The following is a 17009-nucleotide window of genomic DNA, read 5'->3' on the forward strand; positions in this document are numbered from 1 at the left end:
AATATGAGTGCTATTCCTGAGTCTGATTATCTAGTCACATCCTTGCTTTTCCTTTTTATGGGATGTTTCTGAAATTAAAACAAGGAGTAGAACATGTGAGCACAATGCAAGTATGTGGAATTTTGCTGTTTTAAATCCGATAATTAAGTACTCTTGTATAGTCTTGCAAAGGATAAATTTCCTGGGATAAGAGCATTCTTTCCAAATGATATGTGAACAATTAGATAAAGGAAAGGAAACAAAGGTACAAACACAATATTGCATGATTATCCTATAGACTAAGGTTATGATTTAAAACTAACAGTAATAAAGACATATCTGTATGGAATAAGGATGTACACGCTACAAAATGATGTAAGGGCAATTGGGTATTAATACAATTGACTGAACTAATTACTGAAACTAGATCAGAGGCATCTTCAGTTTGGGAAAAAGAATTTCAGTGTAAGTTTCTTAGAGGCAAGTAATCTGTGATAATCCTTTTACAATGATGGAAAAGTTAAATGTTTCTGTTTTATTTGAATTCATTCCATGACCTAAACAAAAGTTGAAGTTAGTGCTCAAACTTATATGTATAACTCATTCTTTAGACTGAGCATGGTTAGAAAAGCATAGAGAAGCTTGGAAAACAGATGTAAATCTATTAGAGTAATAACTTCTGATTTTAATGGTAAATTTTATTTCGATTGTTATTTATTCAGGAACTAGAACAAGTATAGAAAGGCAAGCAAGCTACTTAAGACTTGCTGTGAAGATGTTCCTCAACAATGTGAAATTATAATCATATCTAAGACTGATTATTGGAGCTTGCTTTTTTAAGATTTTATGAGGTTATTAACTGACGGTTCTTCTGAGTCTAACTCCAAGTGTGGACACAAGGAAAGGCTGGCTGAGCCACTGAACAGTGATGCCAGTGAACCTGTGAGATGCTGGTATGAACTGCAAAAAGGTGATCTCATGGGAAGGTTGGGAGAATAATTTTCTGCCTGAGCTGAGGCATGATTCTCCTGATTCAGTTTCTTCACTGACACCTGGCAGACTTAAGCCTGTTTAAGTGCCAGTTGACAATCTACACAACTTCTGCCTGGAATTGACATGAAGTTAAGGAAATGTTCCCTTGCTCCACTTATGTCCCCACTCTTAATGGTAAGTTCCTATAATCAAAAGATTTGTAAGCATAATATCAGATCTATTCAATAATAGGTTGGTAGGGAAACATCTGAGGTATAAGTCCAAGATTAAGCTAAGGCTTAGAAGTTTAGACGAACAATAATAAGTTAGGGCCCTTTAATTCTTAGTAATAGCATGGAAACAAATTAAGGACTTGTGAAGTTAGCATACTTAGTTAATATTTTTCTTGTATCAATTAGTTAATGTTAAAGAAAAATAGCTTGTACTCTATCTTGTAAATGCTTTAAAGAAGTATAGCATGACCAGAAGTTGGAAATGTTCTATGATGTGATATATACTGTATTAAAAATTTATTACTTATTGTACTTATGTAGGTATTGGAACCTGCTGTTAATTTCTTAGTGAAGTCTCATCCTCTTGATCGGGGAATGAATAATGGATAATTGCCTAAAGTTCCAATTTTAATTTTGCAAGAGTGATAAGGTTTAAGAATGACAATTCATAAATTGTGTCAGGATCAATTTTGTAGGAGAACAGACACAGGAAAAAGAACTTCTACAAAAGGTGGTAAGAAGATACTCTGCTAAAGATGACTTGAACGAACATCCAGACCAGAAAGCTGCAACAAATGATGATGCCCCCCATTGCTGTATGAGATAAAACTTCTAAACGAACAATTAATCGATTCACCTTTTTCTTCTACATCTCTGTTTCTGCACTTATGAAGGGGACTGCCCCCTTGTAATTTGTCAATGTATCAATCATCCTCTCTGCCTTTCTACTTAAAGGGGAGATAGATGAAGGGAAGAATTCATATGAAAGAGAGAGTAAGGGAGCATTAAAAATGTGGAAACAAAATTTTAAGGAGGGAAATGTTAAGATCTTAGTGGAAAGAACCACAGGAAGCTCTCTTATCAGATGAGGAATGTGAACTGATGTTAAAAAGGTCTGAAGAAAGCATTAGGGGAAAAGTGTGGAAACGTAACCCATATTAAAAGAAAAGGAGGGATTGTGAGAGACAGCAGCAAAGATTTAAGTTTCCACAGAGTTGCTAGTTGCTGAAGTCATTGAGAATGTCAGATAACAAGAAAGGTAACAGACTGCAGGTGGGTCCAACTAATCAAGAGACAATTAATGGCCTTCAGAAAACCACAAAGTTCTTGATAAGGGGGGCCAAATCTAAAACCAGCCTGAACCACTTGGGGAATATGAGTGGGAGTAACTGGAAGATGGCTTTTCTTCTTTGCACTTGCTTAATGAGCTACTTGCATATTAACTTCTCTAGCACAAAATTAGGCACAATTCATATGTGGGGGGAGGAAACATCAAGGAGATATGTAATAGGCATGTAAAGAATATGGTGACCTAATGGAGAACAGACCAATGCCTCTCCTGGTGGGAGGATCTGTTTTGAACTAATGCTATATAGCTCATCTTGCTTCTGTACTAAGGGTTCTTCCTTCCAAAAGGGGGTAATGAGCCCACTTTGACCTAGGCATTCAATTCCTCTGAACTCTGCTGTAATAAATTTTCCTTGATACCTTATTAGTGTCAAGTTTGTTTCCAACAAGTTGAGTTCAGTGAGGAGAATCATAGATCAGCTTAAAATAAAGCCTTAAGCTACACACAGCTATGAACTAATTAAATTCTCACTTAGCAGGTGTTCTGAGCAATTGTCTAAATGACTCTATCCCTATAGGCTCTCTTCTCTAAGAGCTTATATTCAGCATGCCTTGACAATGTCTTTTTCCTTCTATATCAAAAGCTATTCTTTTTTCTCTTCATGGGAACCCCTTCTGCACACTAGGATGGGTTTGAATCTGAATAGGCTATGATGCTCAGAGCTGAGTTCAGGGTACCTCCCCAAGACTGATACAACAGGACCAGGGCAGGGCATACAGGGTCAGTGACTGAGCCAGGGCTGCCTGGCAAAGAGCCTTGGGCTGGCATGGGACCTAGCCTGTGCTTCCTACCTTTTGCTCAGTCTATGACACGACTGAATCTCCAGGGCAGCCCTGGCCAAGGAGTGTGTTGTTCTGTTCAGAATCCTGGGGGAAGTGGCAGATCTTGTAAAATTCGATTTTCAGTCAGTCAGTCGCTTAGGAAACATTTATCAAGTGTCTACTACATGCCAGTCACTATGCTAAGAGCCAGGGATTCAAAAACAGGCAAAAGACAACCCCTGTCTTCAAAGACCTTACAATGGGGGAGGGAGAACACTCACATATCTGCAAAGTAAAGCTAGGCACAGGATAAACAGGAAGCAATTAACCGAACAAAGGCACAGGAATTAAGAGGGGTAAGAAAAGCTTCCAGTAGGAGGTGGGATTTTAGTTGGGACTTAAAGGATGCTAGAGAGGTCAGTAGAAGGGAGAGAACATTCCAGACACAGAGGATGGCCAGAGAGAATGCCCAAAGTCAAGAGGTGGAGTGTCTGTGAAGATATAGGATGGTAGATGGTCTCCAAGACCTAAGAAGATTAATTAGGGGAGAAGGGTATAAATTTACTGACCACATGGCAAAATTATTGTCAGAATGGGCCTTAAAAGGGTATCCCTGTTTTCCCTCCCTCTTCCAGACAGACTTTAATGCCAGACTGCAAACTTAAAATCCTGTCTGTGTATTAGATGAGGCTATCCCATGCCCCCTAATTGGAACACAGTAAAGCTGTCCCATTAAAACTGCTAGCTATGGTGTAACATTCTTGGATCACCTTATTGACCTTGTTGGAACCATTAGATAAGTATCTCAACTCTTACGAATGGTCATTGCTGGTTTCTCTCTTCCAGGAGCCAAGATGGTGGAGTAAGCAGTAAATTGCTATAATTCTCCCATATTCAGTTCCAAACAATCATAAAATAGCACCTCAAAACAAATCCTGTAACAGCAGAACCAGCAAAAAACTGGGGTAAAACAATCTTGTAGCCCAAGAAGCTTACATGTACACAAAGGAGAGTAATATGGTAGAAAGCACACTAGTGGATTTTAATCTGGCTAGGCCACTCACAGGCCCCGGTTGGGATTGGCTGACTTGAACACCTACTCAAGCCTGATGCAAAAGTAGATAGATAAGGTGAAAGGCTTGAATATACAGGATCAGTGCCCGAGCCAGAGTTCCCTGGCAATGGAGCTAGGTGGGAGCCTGGGGATGGTTCTGTGCCTGGACATTGCTGCCTACCTTCTGCTCAGCATATGGCACCATCAGTTCCCTGGGCTTCCCCCTGGATCAGCCCCTTGGCGCTTTTTGGGAAATATGTTAGGGGCGGATGTGGTACACCTGCTGAAGTCTCCAATGAAGGTGAGTTTGAGGGCCACATTCCATGAAAGACTGGACAGGGTCTGATATCAGGCCAAATGAGAAATAGTTGAAGGAACCGAGGGTATTTAGCCCAAAGAAGATAAGATTGGGGAAAAACGTAAGGGGGTGTGTGTGAAATACAATAGCAGTTTTTCAAGTATTTGAAGGGCTATCAGGTGAAAGAGGGATTAGATTCCTTCTATTTGGCCCCAGAACTGGGACCAAATGATGAAGAAATCAATTTCAACTTGATGCTTGAGGAAATTTTCCCAACAGTTAGAACTATTCACAGGAAAAACAGGCTAACTCAAGTTTTGGGTTCTCATTTCCTAGAGGTATTAGGTTCATGGATAACTGGAGGAGACCTTAAAAGTCATCGAGTTCAAAGCCTTCATTTTACAGATGAGGAAAATGAGGCTCAGGGAGTTTGACTTACTTGCCCAATAACAGAATTAGTATCTGAGCTCAATTCCTCTGACCTCAGATCCCAATGGATTGAAAGTTCTGACATTCCACTACTGGAATGACTTCCCCCAGGAGAGTCAGTGATCAAAAGAAAATCCCCACATAGAACAAAATATTGTTAGCAGCACTTTTTGTGGCAGCAGCTCAGTGGGAACAGAGTAGATGCCCCCCAGTTGTTGCTCAGTTGTTTCAGTCATGTCTGACTCTCTGTGACCCCATCTGGGGTTTTCTTGGCAAAGATACTGAAGTGGTTTGTCATTTCCTTCTCCAGATCACTTTACAGATGAGGAAACTGAGGCAGAGTTAAGTGACTTGTCCAGAGTAACACAGCTAGTAAGTGGCTCAGATCACATTTGAACTCAGGTCCTCCTCTCTTATCTACTGCACCACTTAACTGCCTGCCCAACAGTTAGGGAATGGCTAAGCAAAGTGTGCTACCTGGATACAATGGAACATGACAGTGCTGTAAGAAACAACAGACATGATGAATACAGAGGAGCATGGAAAGACTTATATGTACTGATGCAGAGGGAAGCAAGCAGAGGGAGGAAAATAATGTACACGATGACTGAGACAATGTAAAGAGATGAAAAGAACAAGATCCAAAAAAAAAATCAAAAGTGAATGCTGCAAATGACTAAAAATAAACATGGCCTCAAACAAGTAGTATGAGAAGACACTCCAGCCCTGCAGAGATTGCAGAGGAAGGGAGGTCAGGAGAAGTGGAAAATGGCATAGATTTTCAGATGGTGTGATATACTGATTGACCTGTTGGTTTTTTTCTTCTCTTCCTCTTGCAAGTTTTCTCTTTAAAAATTTCCTATAACAAAAGAAGGCTCGGTAGAAGGGGAGGAAGATTTACATTCTTCCCCTGTGTTAGGATCCTTGGGGCAGAAACACACCGCTACCACCACCAACCAAAACTCAATTGACTCATTAGTGCCTTCCTGGGTCCCTTGAAATAGTCTTTTAAAAGTTTCTGTGGAATAAGGTCCTAAATCAATTCAGCAGATAATATGCATTTGTTAAACAATCATCCATTATAATCAAGGTCATATAAATTTAACCACCACCAGGTGGTCCTGCTAAACAGTAATTTTATATAGTTCAAGGCTCAAATGTTGAGCTAATTCTATACTAATCCCAATATTTATGGTTCTGTGCTCTGCTTAAGCAAGTAGGGTGAGGCCGGGACATGTTAGGGAAGTGACAAGCTTCGTATGGTTCTCAGAGAGTACATGATATTCCATCCCCCAGCTCCAGTTCTTTATGGGTGACTGCACTGATTGGCTAACTCTACAGGACATAATTAGTGTGGATTTACCTAGTCAGAATCATCTCCATGCCACCCCACCCTCTCCTTAATACCCCTTGACTTTCAGAACTAGGAAAACAATTTATACAATGAGAACAGCATCATAAAAAAGGGAGAAGATAAACAAAAAACTTTGAAGGACTTTAGAACTCTGAGTTATTCAGTGAGTGCAGAAAATTCAAGAGAAAACATGTCATTCCATCCTGGCACAGAGAGAATGTATTTAATGTAGCATGAGGCATAAATTCTTGCACATGGCCAAAATAGGGATGGGAAGGGGCAAATTATGCAATTTGTTTTGCTGTTCAAAAATGATGAGGGAAAATTAATAAATGCTTGTCAAGAGTAGTTAATTAATAGTGAAACAAATGTTTCCTACCTTTCTTCAAAGCTCAGCTCTAGTATCACTTCCTGTAAAAAGCCTAGCCTGATTCCCCTCTTACCCACACTTCACCTGTTGCTAGTATCTTCCTCTTGCAAATTACTTTGTATACAATTTGTATTTAATATTTGGTGGGCTGTGTGGTTCATTCCAATAGAATACAAGTTCCTGGAGGGCAGGAACTATTTAGTTTTTGTCATTATATCCCCAACACCTAGGACAGAGCAGTCATTTAATAAATAATTATTGACTATCATGAATTTTTCACAAAGTAGAAGTCATGCAACCTTGGCATAATGGAGCTAACTCCCCACAGGAATAAACACTTTGTTACTATCTACATGCGGCAGTTGACTTGACATGGAATCAACAAAGTCAAGAAAATGATGCATATTGAAACATCTGTCCCATGAGTGTGAGCCTGTAGGGTCTCATATTCATTTCATTCATTCATTCATTCACTCATTCTCCCTAACCCAGGCAGATTTCCAGACAGGTCACCACAAACACAGGTGTTCTAGAAAATGCACAAGTTTGCTTAGCACGCACAACAGCTAATGTTGGACTCACTGCAGGGTCAGTTAAACAGACTACGTACAAATTAACTTACAGATGGAAAGAGTGATAACAATTAGGGGAGGGAATCAGGGAAATGCCTTGTGAAGGCAGTGAGTGACACCTGAGCTTTGCTCTGAAGGAAGCTAAGGATTCTAAGAGGTGAAGGTTGAAATGAAGAAACCACTGTGGCAGTTACATAGAAGACTGCATTGCAGGCAAGAAGGACAGTCTACTCAAAGACGCAAAGGTCAGAAGGGAAATGTTGAATGTGGAGCCAACTGGTAGTCTTGAAAGACTAGAATGGAGAATGTGGGAAGTATGGTAATAGGAAATTAGATTGGAGATGCTGGCAGAAGTCTGCTTGTGCCAGACTTCATTGGCCAGCCTAAGGATGTAAAAATTTATTCCAGAAATGAGAGAAAGGCACTGTCTAAAGGGTTGGGGGAGGGGGAGAGATACATGTAGTTCACATCAACAAGTACCTACTATGTGCCAAGCACTGCGCTAGTGGGGAAGAAGACATGAGGGAAAAATAAAATAACATCAGTCCACTACCTTAAGTAGCTTATATTCTATGAAGAAAGATGTCATGAAAAGAAATAAATGAATGGAAGATCATCAGAAGAGGGAGAGAGTGTTATCATGGCCAGATCTACAGAAAAAAAAACCACCAGAAACCACTTTGGCAGTTACATAGAATTAGTGAGGGGCAGGACTAGAGGCAGAGTGGCCAATTAGAGGGGCCATTGTAATGGGCCGGCTGAACAAAGATTGAACTAGATTAATGGTTTGAGAATGGAGAAAAGGGAATAGATACCAGAAATGTTGGAGAGGTAGAAGGGACGATACTTGGCAAGTGATTGTGTTTAGGGGATGAAGAAGAGGGAAGAATCAAGGATGACCCTGAGTTCATGATTTAGGAAAAGTGAAGGAGATTTAGACTTTGGAATCAGGAAGATCTGGGTTCAAGTCCCGCTCCAGACATATCATGATTCTGTTACACTAAATAAGTAATTAAACTTCTCAGAGTCGCTAGACATCCCTAAGATTATAAGCTGCAGAAAAATTGTCAAACTTCAATAAAGATAATTCCCCATAGCAATGAAATCACAGGTCCTCCAGGTCAATTTATTTAGTGTATTTCTATTGAGAATATAACGGTTCTCTCCTCTGTGATTAGACATTGCAGGGCTGAGGGAAGTCTGAGCCAGGATTGAAAGAAGGTAGAGGAAGAGAAGAGAGTTTCTCTGAACCGGATCTTTCTCCCCCCAACCCCACCAGCTCAGTGTCAAATACAACCCCATCTACACTTTTCATCTGGGCTCCCACCCCTGTATGGTCATTACTGGGTACCAGGGCCTGAAGAAGATACCCATCGACCAAGCTGAGGGGTTTGGGGGCTGTGGAGAGTTCCTTGCTGTGCAAATGTGGGATGGTGAATCAGTTGTTTGGGTGAGAGAGAGGGTCTAAACTCAGATCCTTAGAAAACCCAAATAGGGAAAAATAATCAATCCATCAATGGACCTTTGTTCATGCTCCACAATGCCTAGCTCTGTACCTGGGAATGGATAGCTGGCAATGGACAAGATAGGGGCAGCTCCAAACCAGACCCTGAGCAAAGAAGCTTCCTGTCTTGCTGAAGAAAGGGGCCCTCCCTTCCGTAAAGGAAGCTGACTGAGAACCCTCCAGGTTCGAAAGGATCCCGCTGCTGGAATGAGGACTTGGGGCAAAGAAAGGTCACTGGGATTCAGGCAAAAAAATTTTTCCTGCAGTGGGTGAGGGGAATGATCTAAAGATCTGTGTCCAGAGGGCAATAAAACAAACTGAGGGCAAAAACAAGTCCAAAAAGAAAGAGAGCAACACTGTGGAACAGAAGACCCTTTGAGGAGAGAGACCACGGACACAAATTCAGTTGTGGGGAAAACAGGTGATGGGCACCTGCTGCAGAGAGAACAGGGTGGGGCCAGGCCAGCAAAGACTTCATAAGAGGGTGGAATCATTCTTGTCAGCTAGGTGTCCTTTTGTTGGGTCAGTCCTTTTTTTTTTGGGCAGCACCTTCCCTGTTCTGCTGTCCTGGACCAGAGCTCTTGTTCTCCCCATCCGAGTCACGGCTCTGTAGAGGTCTCCAGGTTAGGAGAGACAGACAGAAATGTGGAGGTGGAACTAAGCCCCTCCGTCCATCCTCTCTCCCACTCAGGGATTGTGTATGAAAAGGAGAGGAGTGGAGGCAGCTCCAGAGATTGACCATGTCCACCTTGAAGAACACTGGCGTGGGCAAGCGCAGCCTGGAGGAGGGAATCCGAGATGAAGCTCAGCACCCATGTGAGGAGTTCCAGAAGACAGGGGGTGAAACCCAGCCTGGAGATTCCCTGGAAGGGGCACGTGGGCACTTTACAACCCCTGTCAAGTGAGGCGAATGCCATTAGGAAGGTCAAATTACAGAGTTAGGGCAGAAAGGGCTCCCAGAGCTCGTCTAGTTCAAACCCCTGGTTTTATAGATGAGGGATCACAGGTACAAGAGAGAGGAAGTCATTTGCTCCAAGGCTCTGTGGACTATGACTGGCAGAGTCAGGTAGGATTTGAACCCAGGGACTCTGACTCCAAACCAAACCCACTTTCCATCAAACCAGACATACAATTCCATTTAATAAAACAATGATTAAGGGATAGAGGCAGTCAAGCGACAAAGTGGATGGTGCAATGAACCTGGAGTCAGGAAAACCTTTCCGAGTTCAAATCTGGCCTCAGATACTTCCTAGCTCTAAGACTCTGGAAAGTCACTTAATCCCGTTTGCCTCAATTTGTTCATCTGTAAAATGAGCTTGAGAAGGAAATGGTAAACCCCTCCAGTATCTCTACTAAGAGAACTCCAAATGAAGTTACAGACAGTGAGACGCAACTAAAAAATGAAATAGGGATAGGTGAATTCCCAGATGAGGAAATTCCCTTGGGCCAAGCAGCATGCCACCTTCTCTGCAAATTAAAGTCTTGATGGGTTGCCGAGGGTCACAATCTAGTAGTGAATCAGAGGCGGTCTCAAACCCAAGTCTTCTTGACTTCTAGGTTCTCTTGATATCTACTATGCCGTACTATATATGGGAAGGCAAATAACCCTGTGGCATGGTGGGTAAAGTCCTGCTTTGGAGTCCGAAAGTCCTGGCTTCCAGTCTGACCTCCAACACTACAGTGTGACCATAGTTAAGTTCTCAGACTCCTCAGCGTCCCTGAGAAACTCACTAAGACTATGTTCTCCTCCTTATCTCTACCCCTAGGAAAGACTATGAAGTACTTAGAGTCCTCTGAAGGAGAAAACAATGAAAAATTAGAAATCATCAAGAGGAAAGGGATACCTAAGTGCTTAGAGATCACCAGTTACCATAAAACTTTCCCTGATCCCTGGAACTTCAACCCCACTTTCTTCTTAAGCTGTGCAGGCTCCGACATCATCTCTTCATTGGTCTTTGAGGAGTGCTTTGACTATGATGACCCTAAGTTTCTGGAGTTAATGGCTCTGATCAGTGGCAACTGGAGGATCATGAGCTCCTTCTGGGGACAGGTAAGTTGGGGAGCAGAGACACTGCCAGGGCAAGTCCCCTGATTGTGGGGTGTGAGCCTTTTCTCTGAAGCTCTTGGGTTCCTCTCTCTCTCATTCCTATCTTTTCATTGTTCAACCCTTCTTCTCCCTCCCAGTCCCCTAATATCATGCAGTTTACTTTGCCTCCAAACTTTTTTATATGTTTGTCTCACAAATGTGTGACCAGATATTGATAATTCTTAATTCTTGTCTAATTGGACAAGACCTGTGTAGAGTATTTATTCATCATTTTCTGTGTAGCTTAAAGTATAAAGCTTACATGACTAGGGGAATGGGAATCAGAGGTCCCAAAGAATGGCAAAGGTTTTTAAAAATGCTCAGACTTTGCTTTTTCTCTTAGTATTGCATTTTTCCTGACCTTGCCTTTTTCCATTCTTTGTCTGCTTGGAGGCAAACTATAGAATATGCCACCTTACCTCCTTTTACTTTCTGGAAAAGCTAGGTCCAGATGTTATGTTTGCTGGTTGATTGGGGGCAGTCTGGAATATTGCAGGGGAGGGGGTCTTATTTGGAGAATCCTCTCCACTTCCTGGGGCCATTGGGAAGATGAGTGTCTCCTTGAACACACGGGGGTCCAGTTCTCTGAAAACAGAATTACTTTCTAAATGGAAATCCAGCCCCTCCTTGCCTCATCTTGGGAAAAATGCTAGAATCAGGAAAAACTGATGTGGGCATCAGGAGGTTATATCTTCCCCCACTTATAAGGTGCTATTCTCTTCAGGATTCTCTTCCTGACTTGTATCCCAGCTTGTAAATTGGCATTTACACAAGGTGGATGAACAGCCTGCCCCAATTCACATACTTCCCCAAGCCAAGTTGCAAGTGCTGGGAGGTTATCTCAGAAGCTGTGCTCATATCTTGACAGTAAACCAAGACTTGTCTGATTGCACCCATAAATTTTATTACAACAAATTTGGATTTATATAAATTATCATCTTTTAAATGAGGCAATTGCCTTGCAAAAAATTACTAAAAGAACCTACTTGGAAATCATCTAGTGTGTTTAATAGTAGAGAGAATCGATTGGAAAATCAGTTCAGTTCCCTGCCCGCAGTGTTCCCTCCAAACTTCCATCACAGGGAATAGAAACATGGCCTCGAGGAAGCCCGATGACTGGCCTTCCAGGGTGGGATTGAGAACCTTCTTCACAACGCCCTTGCTCTTCTCTACCAGATTGCGATGCTCCCTCTTGCTCTCCTGCCAACTCCCTGGCCTCCCTCTCTCTACCCCCTTAAGCCCACGTTTTTCTGGACCCCACAGCTTCTCTTCCTATTCCCAAGGATCATGGGCCTACTCCCAGGGCCACATCAGCAGATTTTCCACAACTCCCTGAAGCTGGAGGCCTTTGTCAATAATCACGTGACTCAAAATCGGAACTCCCTGGACCCAGCCAATTCCCAGGACTACAATAATTGCTTCCTGATCAAAATGGAGCAAGTAATACATGAGAAATAGATCAATCAAGACCCCATGGGAGACACTTTTCTCTTAGCACATGGGGATGAATCCTTAGAGAAGCAGGGTTTGTCCTCAACCTACTGGAGAGCAGGTCCACACCCAGGAGATCGATCATGCCCCATAGAGATAGGGCTGCCCTCCAAAGCATGTCACTCCTCCTAGAGAAAGATCCCTAAAACAAAGTTCTGCCCCTTATGGCAGAACCCACCGCTTGATTCTAAGCCCTCTCTCTCCAAGTTCAGCCTGTGTCTGATTCGTATTTCCCTCCTTCAGGAAAAGAATAACCCCCAGAATCACTTCAATGCTCAGATTCTTTCTAAGATGGCACTGAATTTGTTCTTCAAAGGGACAGAGACCATGAATTCAACTCTTCAGTCCTTCTCAAACACCCTGATGTGGAAGGTGAAAAATCCTTCCAAATCCAAATCCTTCTCTGTGCCAGGCCCTGTGCTTAAGTGCTAGGGATATAAAAGAAAGGCACAAAACAGCCCCTATCCCCAAGGAGGATAGATTGTAATGGGAGAAGGGAGATGATTTGTAAATAATTAGGTATGTGCAGGATCTATCCAGAGTAGACAGAAGGAAATCGGAATGAGCAAGGCAGTAACATTTGGTGGTTCTGGAAAGGGGTCCTACAGAAGGTGGAATTGGAACTGAGCCTTGAAAGAGTCAGGGAAGCTAAAAGGTGGAAGTGAGGGAGCAGATCATTCCAAGGGTTGGGGACATGAGTACCGAGACAAGAGGTGTAGATTTGTGTTTACGGAATTTCAACTGGGTCAGGTTCAACTAGCTGCATCCTAGACTTCCTAGTAGCGAACAGGCTTTAAGGCGGCGAAAGTTGGAAGGGGCCTCTAAGTGACACAGAGAGGATATATTTCATTCATTTTTTTGATCCTGGAGGTCATAGGGAGCCAATTAAGTTCTTTGAGCAGGAAAATGTATAAAACATGCCATTTAGAAAAATCACCTTGGCAGCTGAGTGGAGGGAGGATAGATTGGAGAGGAGAGAGGGGATATGAGGTAGGGAGATCATTTAGGCAATTATTGCAGTAGTCCAAGTGAGAGATGATAGGGTTACAAAGTAGGGTTGTAGTACATATAGTCCATTAGATGATGTTGTGCTGTGTTTGGAGAAAGAAAGACTTGAGTTCATATCCTTCCTCAGACATTTGTAAGTTATATGACCCTGGGCAAGTCACTTTACCTGTTCACCTCAGTTTCTTTAATTGTAAAATGGGTATAATATTCACAGGACTGTTGTGATAAAAAGATGAGTTAACTGGAAAGTTCTTTGCAAACTATATCAATGGTAACTATTATTATGAGTGAGAAACTTATATCTAGACTCTGCTTCCAGGGAAATGGAACAAATCTCTAGCACATGATAGGTCTTCAAATGTTTGAAGAGACCTATCATGTGTCTCCCGAGTCTCCTCCTCTCCAAGCTCCTTTGGAATCGAATGCTCATGTGGCAAATGGGATGTATTTGAGACCCTTCGCCACCTGGCTTTAATGAGGCCTCTTAACTTTCCTTTCTGACATATCACCCTGTTAACTATTATTGACCTACCAGTCTATTAGAACCCCCAGATCTTTTTCCAATAAGCTTCTGTCTAGCCATGCCTTCCCCATCTCATGTTTGCAAAGTTGATTTTAGCACTAAACTTTCCATGGGAAGAGTTCTAGACACAGAAGTGTCTCTCTCTGTTGGACACTCCTTGGATCTTAGATGTAAAGCTACAAAGGGACCATTTAGTATACAATGCCTTTATTTTAGAGATGAGGAAGCTGAGACCCATGGAGTTGAGAAAGACAAAGGACTTCACCAAGGCAATGTCAGGGCTGGGATTTGAACCTAGGTCTTCCAGTTTTGCTGATGGTCTAACACAACTCCATCTCACCACAACTTCACCAAGCAAGTGGATTGGGAAATCTTTATAACTTCTTACCTGGATCCCCAAGCATATCTCAATCACTCAGGGCCCAAGTTCTGTGCTGGGATTATGAGTGGATGACAGAACAACTTTGAAAGACTTAGGCATTCTGATCAGCATAATGACTAACCAAGATTCCAGAGGACTAATGATGAAACATATTATTCTCTTCCTGATAGAGTATGAAGGACTCAGAGGGCAGAATGAGACAAATACTTTATTTTTGGACTTGATCAAAAGGCAAATTTGTTTTCATTGACTCTACATGTTTGAAATGGGTTTTCTTTTTCTTCTGTTCTCAGTTGGGGTGAGAGGGTGAGAAGGTAGACTTTAAAATATACAATTTTAAGAGTGATTGGCCCCAATCATCTCTTCTTTTCCTATCTGTCTCCTTCCCTAGCCCAACTCCACAAAGATATTGGAGAGATAATTGGGCCAAGCCAGCTCCCCAGCATGGGGCACTGGGCTGAAATGCCCTATATGGATGCTGTCATTCATAAGATACAGAACTTTGCAGACATGGTGCCCATGTCAATGTCTCACACAGTCCCTCAGCCTACCACATTCCTTGGCTACCACCTCCCACAGGTAGGGCCCCAGGGTGGGGAGAGGGCTCTGTCTCATCCCAAAAAGTCACTCCAGGCTTTCCTGTCCTCTGCCAGTAATATGTCTCCAATCACAGCCCATTCTGCTGTACCCATGACATCTCAATACCCCATCACAAGACTGGAGAAAGTCAGAGCTAGAAGGACCCTTAGAAATCATCTAGCCTTGCCCCCATCTTTTATGTGACTTTTTCCTGAGAAAGAAACTGAGATTCAAAGAGAAGAATGGATCTGCCCAAAGTTCCCCTTTCAGTAGTGAATGACAAAGCTGGGATTTGAACTGTGGATCTTCTAACTCCAAATCCATTGCTCAGGTTCCAGTACATCATACTGCTGGTGCATCTCGGCCATTATCTCTAAAAGAGCTTCAGACCAATGCATCTCTACCCTGGTGGTTCTCAAGAAGCTACTTGGCCCATCCCTCTGGGCTCCCATCTCTCATTCTCTGTACTCCCAGGATTTGAACATTGTTCCCCTGCTGTGCACAGCTCACTTTGACCATACTCAGTTCAAAGACCTGGAGAAGTTTAACCCTGGACACTTTCTGGAAGAACAAGAAAGATTTAAAAAGAATGAAGCTTTCCTGGCCTTCTCTGTGGGTTGTGGATGAATCTCCCCACTCCCCATCTCCTCCTCTGTCCCTCAGTCTCTCCTCTATCTCAGCTCTCATTCTGTCTCTGTCTCTTCCCTGTCTCGGCCCCTCAAAGTCTCTTCTCTGTATTCTTCATCAGATCCCATTTCTCTCCCGCTATTTCTCAGCCTCTTTGTCCCTGGGCCCTTTGCTGCACCCCTCAATCCCTCCCCTCTGTCTTCCCCTGCCCTGCTTCCTGTCTCTTTCCTCTCCCTCTATTTCTCAGGGTCCTCTTGCCCCTTGCCCCTTCATGTCCTCCTTTTCTCTCTGTCTGGGAGAAGGCCTGGCTCTCATTGAGCCTTTTATTTTTCTCAAGAGTCTCCTGCAACTCCTCTTTCTTAGCATAGATGACCCTAGGGGTGCCCTAGACTTACCTCATGAATCCCAAGACTTGGGCAGTGTTCCCAGGCCCTGAAAGTCAAGTCTACTGCCCCATTGATCTGGTACAGTTTGCCTCCTAACCTCTGGATGCTCCTTCATTTCCTGAGACCTGGAACTTAACTTCCCCCAGGAACTGGGGCTCTTTAGACCTTTGGCTTCACTTAACCCTAACGGTCTCTAAGATTTTCCCCAGTGACCCTAGATACCTAACCCACATTATTTCCAACATCCCTCTCAGTTCTGGGGACCCACTTAGAAATTCTTATCACTGTGGGCCACCCTCTCAAACTCCCAAGTTTTTGAACCAATACCTCTCTACCACTAGTAGGAGATTGGCAGATAGGTAGCCAGGACCACCACTGAAAGCCAAGGGACTTTCCTACTCATATTGAGCCCTGGCAACCCAGGCTCTCAACCCTCTGCTTCTCTTCATCTCTAGCCCAACCCAGACTAGCCCAGTCCAGCAAGAATCAAAGGGTGGCCATGGACTGAGAGGAGAACCCAAAAGTAAGGGGAGAGTTGGGAGGCTCCAGGAGTGGACTCAAGAAGGCTCAGAAGAATCAAGGGACTTCCACTCCAACTTTACAAACTCCTCCTCAAGATCCACTCCCACTGCCCTGCCAGAGGAGGTAGACCTGAGACACAGTCCAACAAGCATTCACCCTCTCTATCCTGCCTTGCCCTGTATCCCATCAAGGGATTTTTGGGGAAAACTCATTCCCACCCCATTTCAAGGACCCTCCTCTTTTCACATGTACCCCTTTTCCCAGCATCTGCCCCACCGTAGCAAGATGACAGAGTTCTACAATTAAAAGGAATTCTTCCTAAGCCACATGACCCTCCAGCCCAGGTTGCTGTCCAAAGGTCCTATATCTTAAAGGGGAGAGAAATAGAGGAGGCACCTGGACTCTATGGGCATTGGTAAGGACAAATTGATTGTTCCAACACGTCAGGCACCCACCCCCAATATCCACACTTCTATCTGATCCTGGGAATGGTGGCTCAACCAACCAGTCTGGCTATAAGCCCAACTTGGGAGTATCTGCTCCAGGAAGAGTATAGCTTTTTCATGCGTTTACTGTTCCCTTCCCCTCTGAAACTCCCTGTCAAGACTGAATCCCTCCCTTGGCCACCTGGACCCCAGACCTCAAGGTGCCATCCTTCCCTTCTTTGGACACCAGACCTCAACCTGCCATTCTTCCTTCCCTTGTCCTCAGACTCCTCAAACTCTGGGTATTGGTATCTATGCATCTCCA

At 43.2% G+C, this 17009-nt stretch overlaps 1 protein-coding gene across 1 annotated transcript; it reads left to right on the forward strand.

The window, feature by feature from the left end:
- Positions 1-4255: 4255 nt before the first annotated feature.
- Positions 4256-15811, forward strand: LOC140507452 (cytochrome P450 2G1-like). Its single transcript, XM_072615539.1, is given in 10 exon segments — positions 4256-4429; positions 8431-8602; positions 9358-9531; positions 10422-10705; positions 12005-12181; positions 12476-12572; positions 12575-12604; positions 14537-14724; positions 15199-15341; positions 15631-15811. Coding segments are annotated over 10 exon segments (1620 nt in total).
- Positions 15812-17009: the final 1198 nt, after the last annotated feature.

Source organism: Notamacropus eugenii, chromosome 5 (assembly GCF_028372415.1).
Source record: "Notamacropus eugenii isolate mMacEug1 chromosome 5, mMacEug1.pri_v2, whole genome shotgun sequence".
NCBI classification, from domain to species: Eukaryota; Metazoa; Chordata; class Mammalia; order Diprotodontia; family Macropodidae; genus Notamacropus; species Notamacropus eugenii.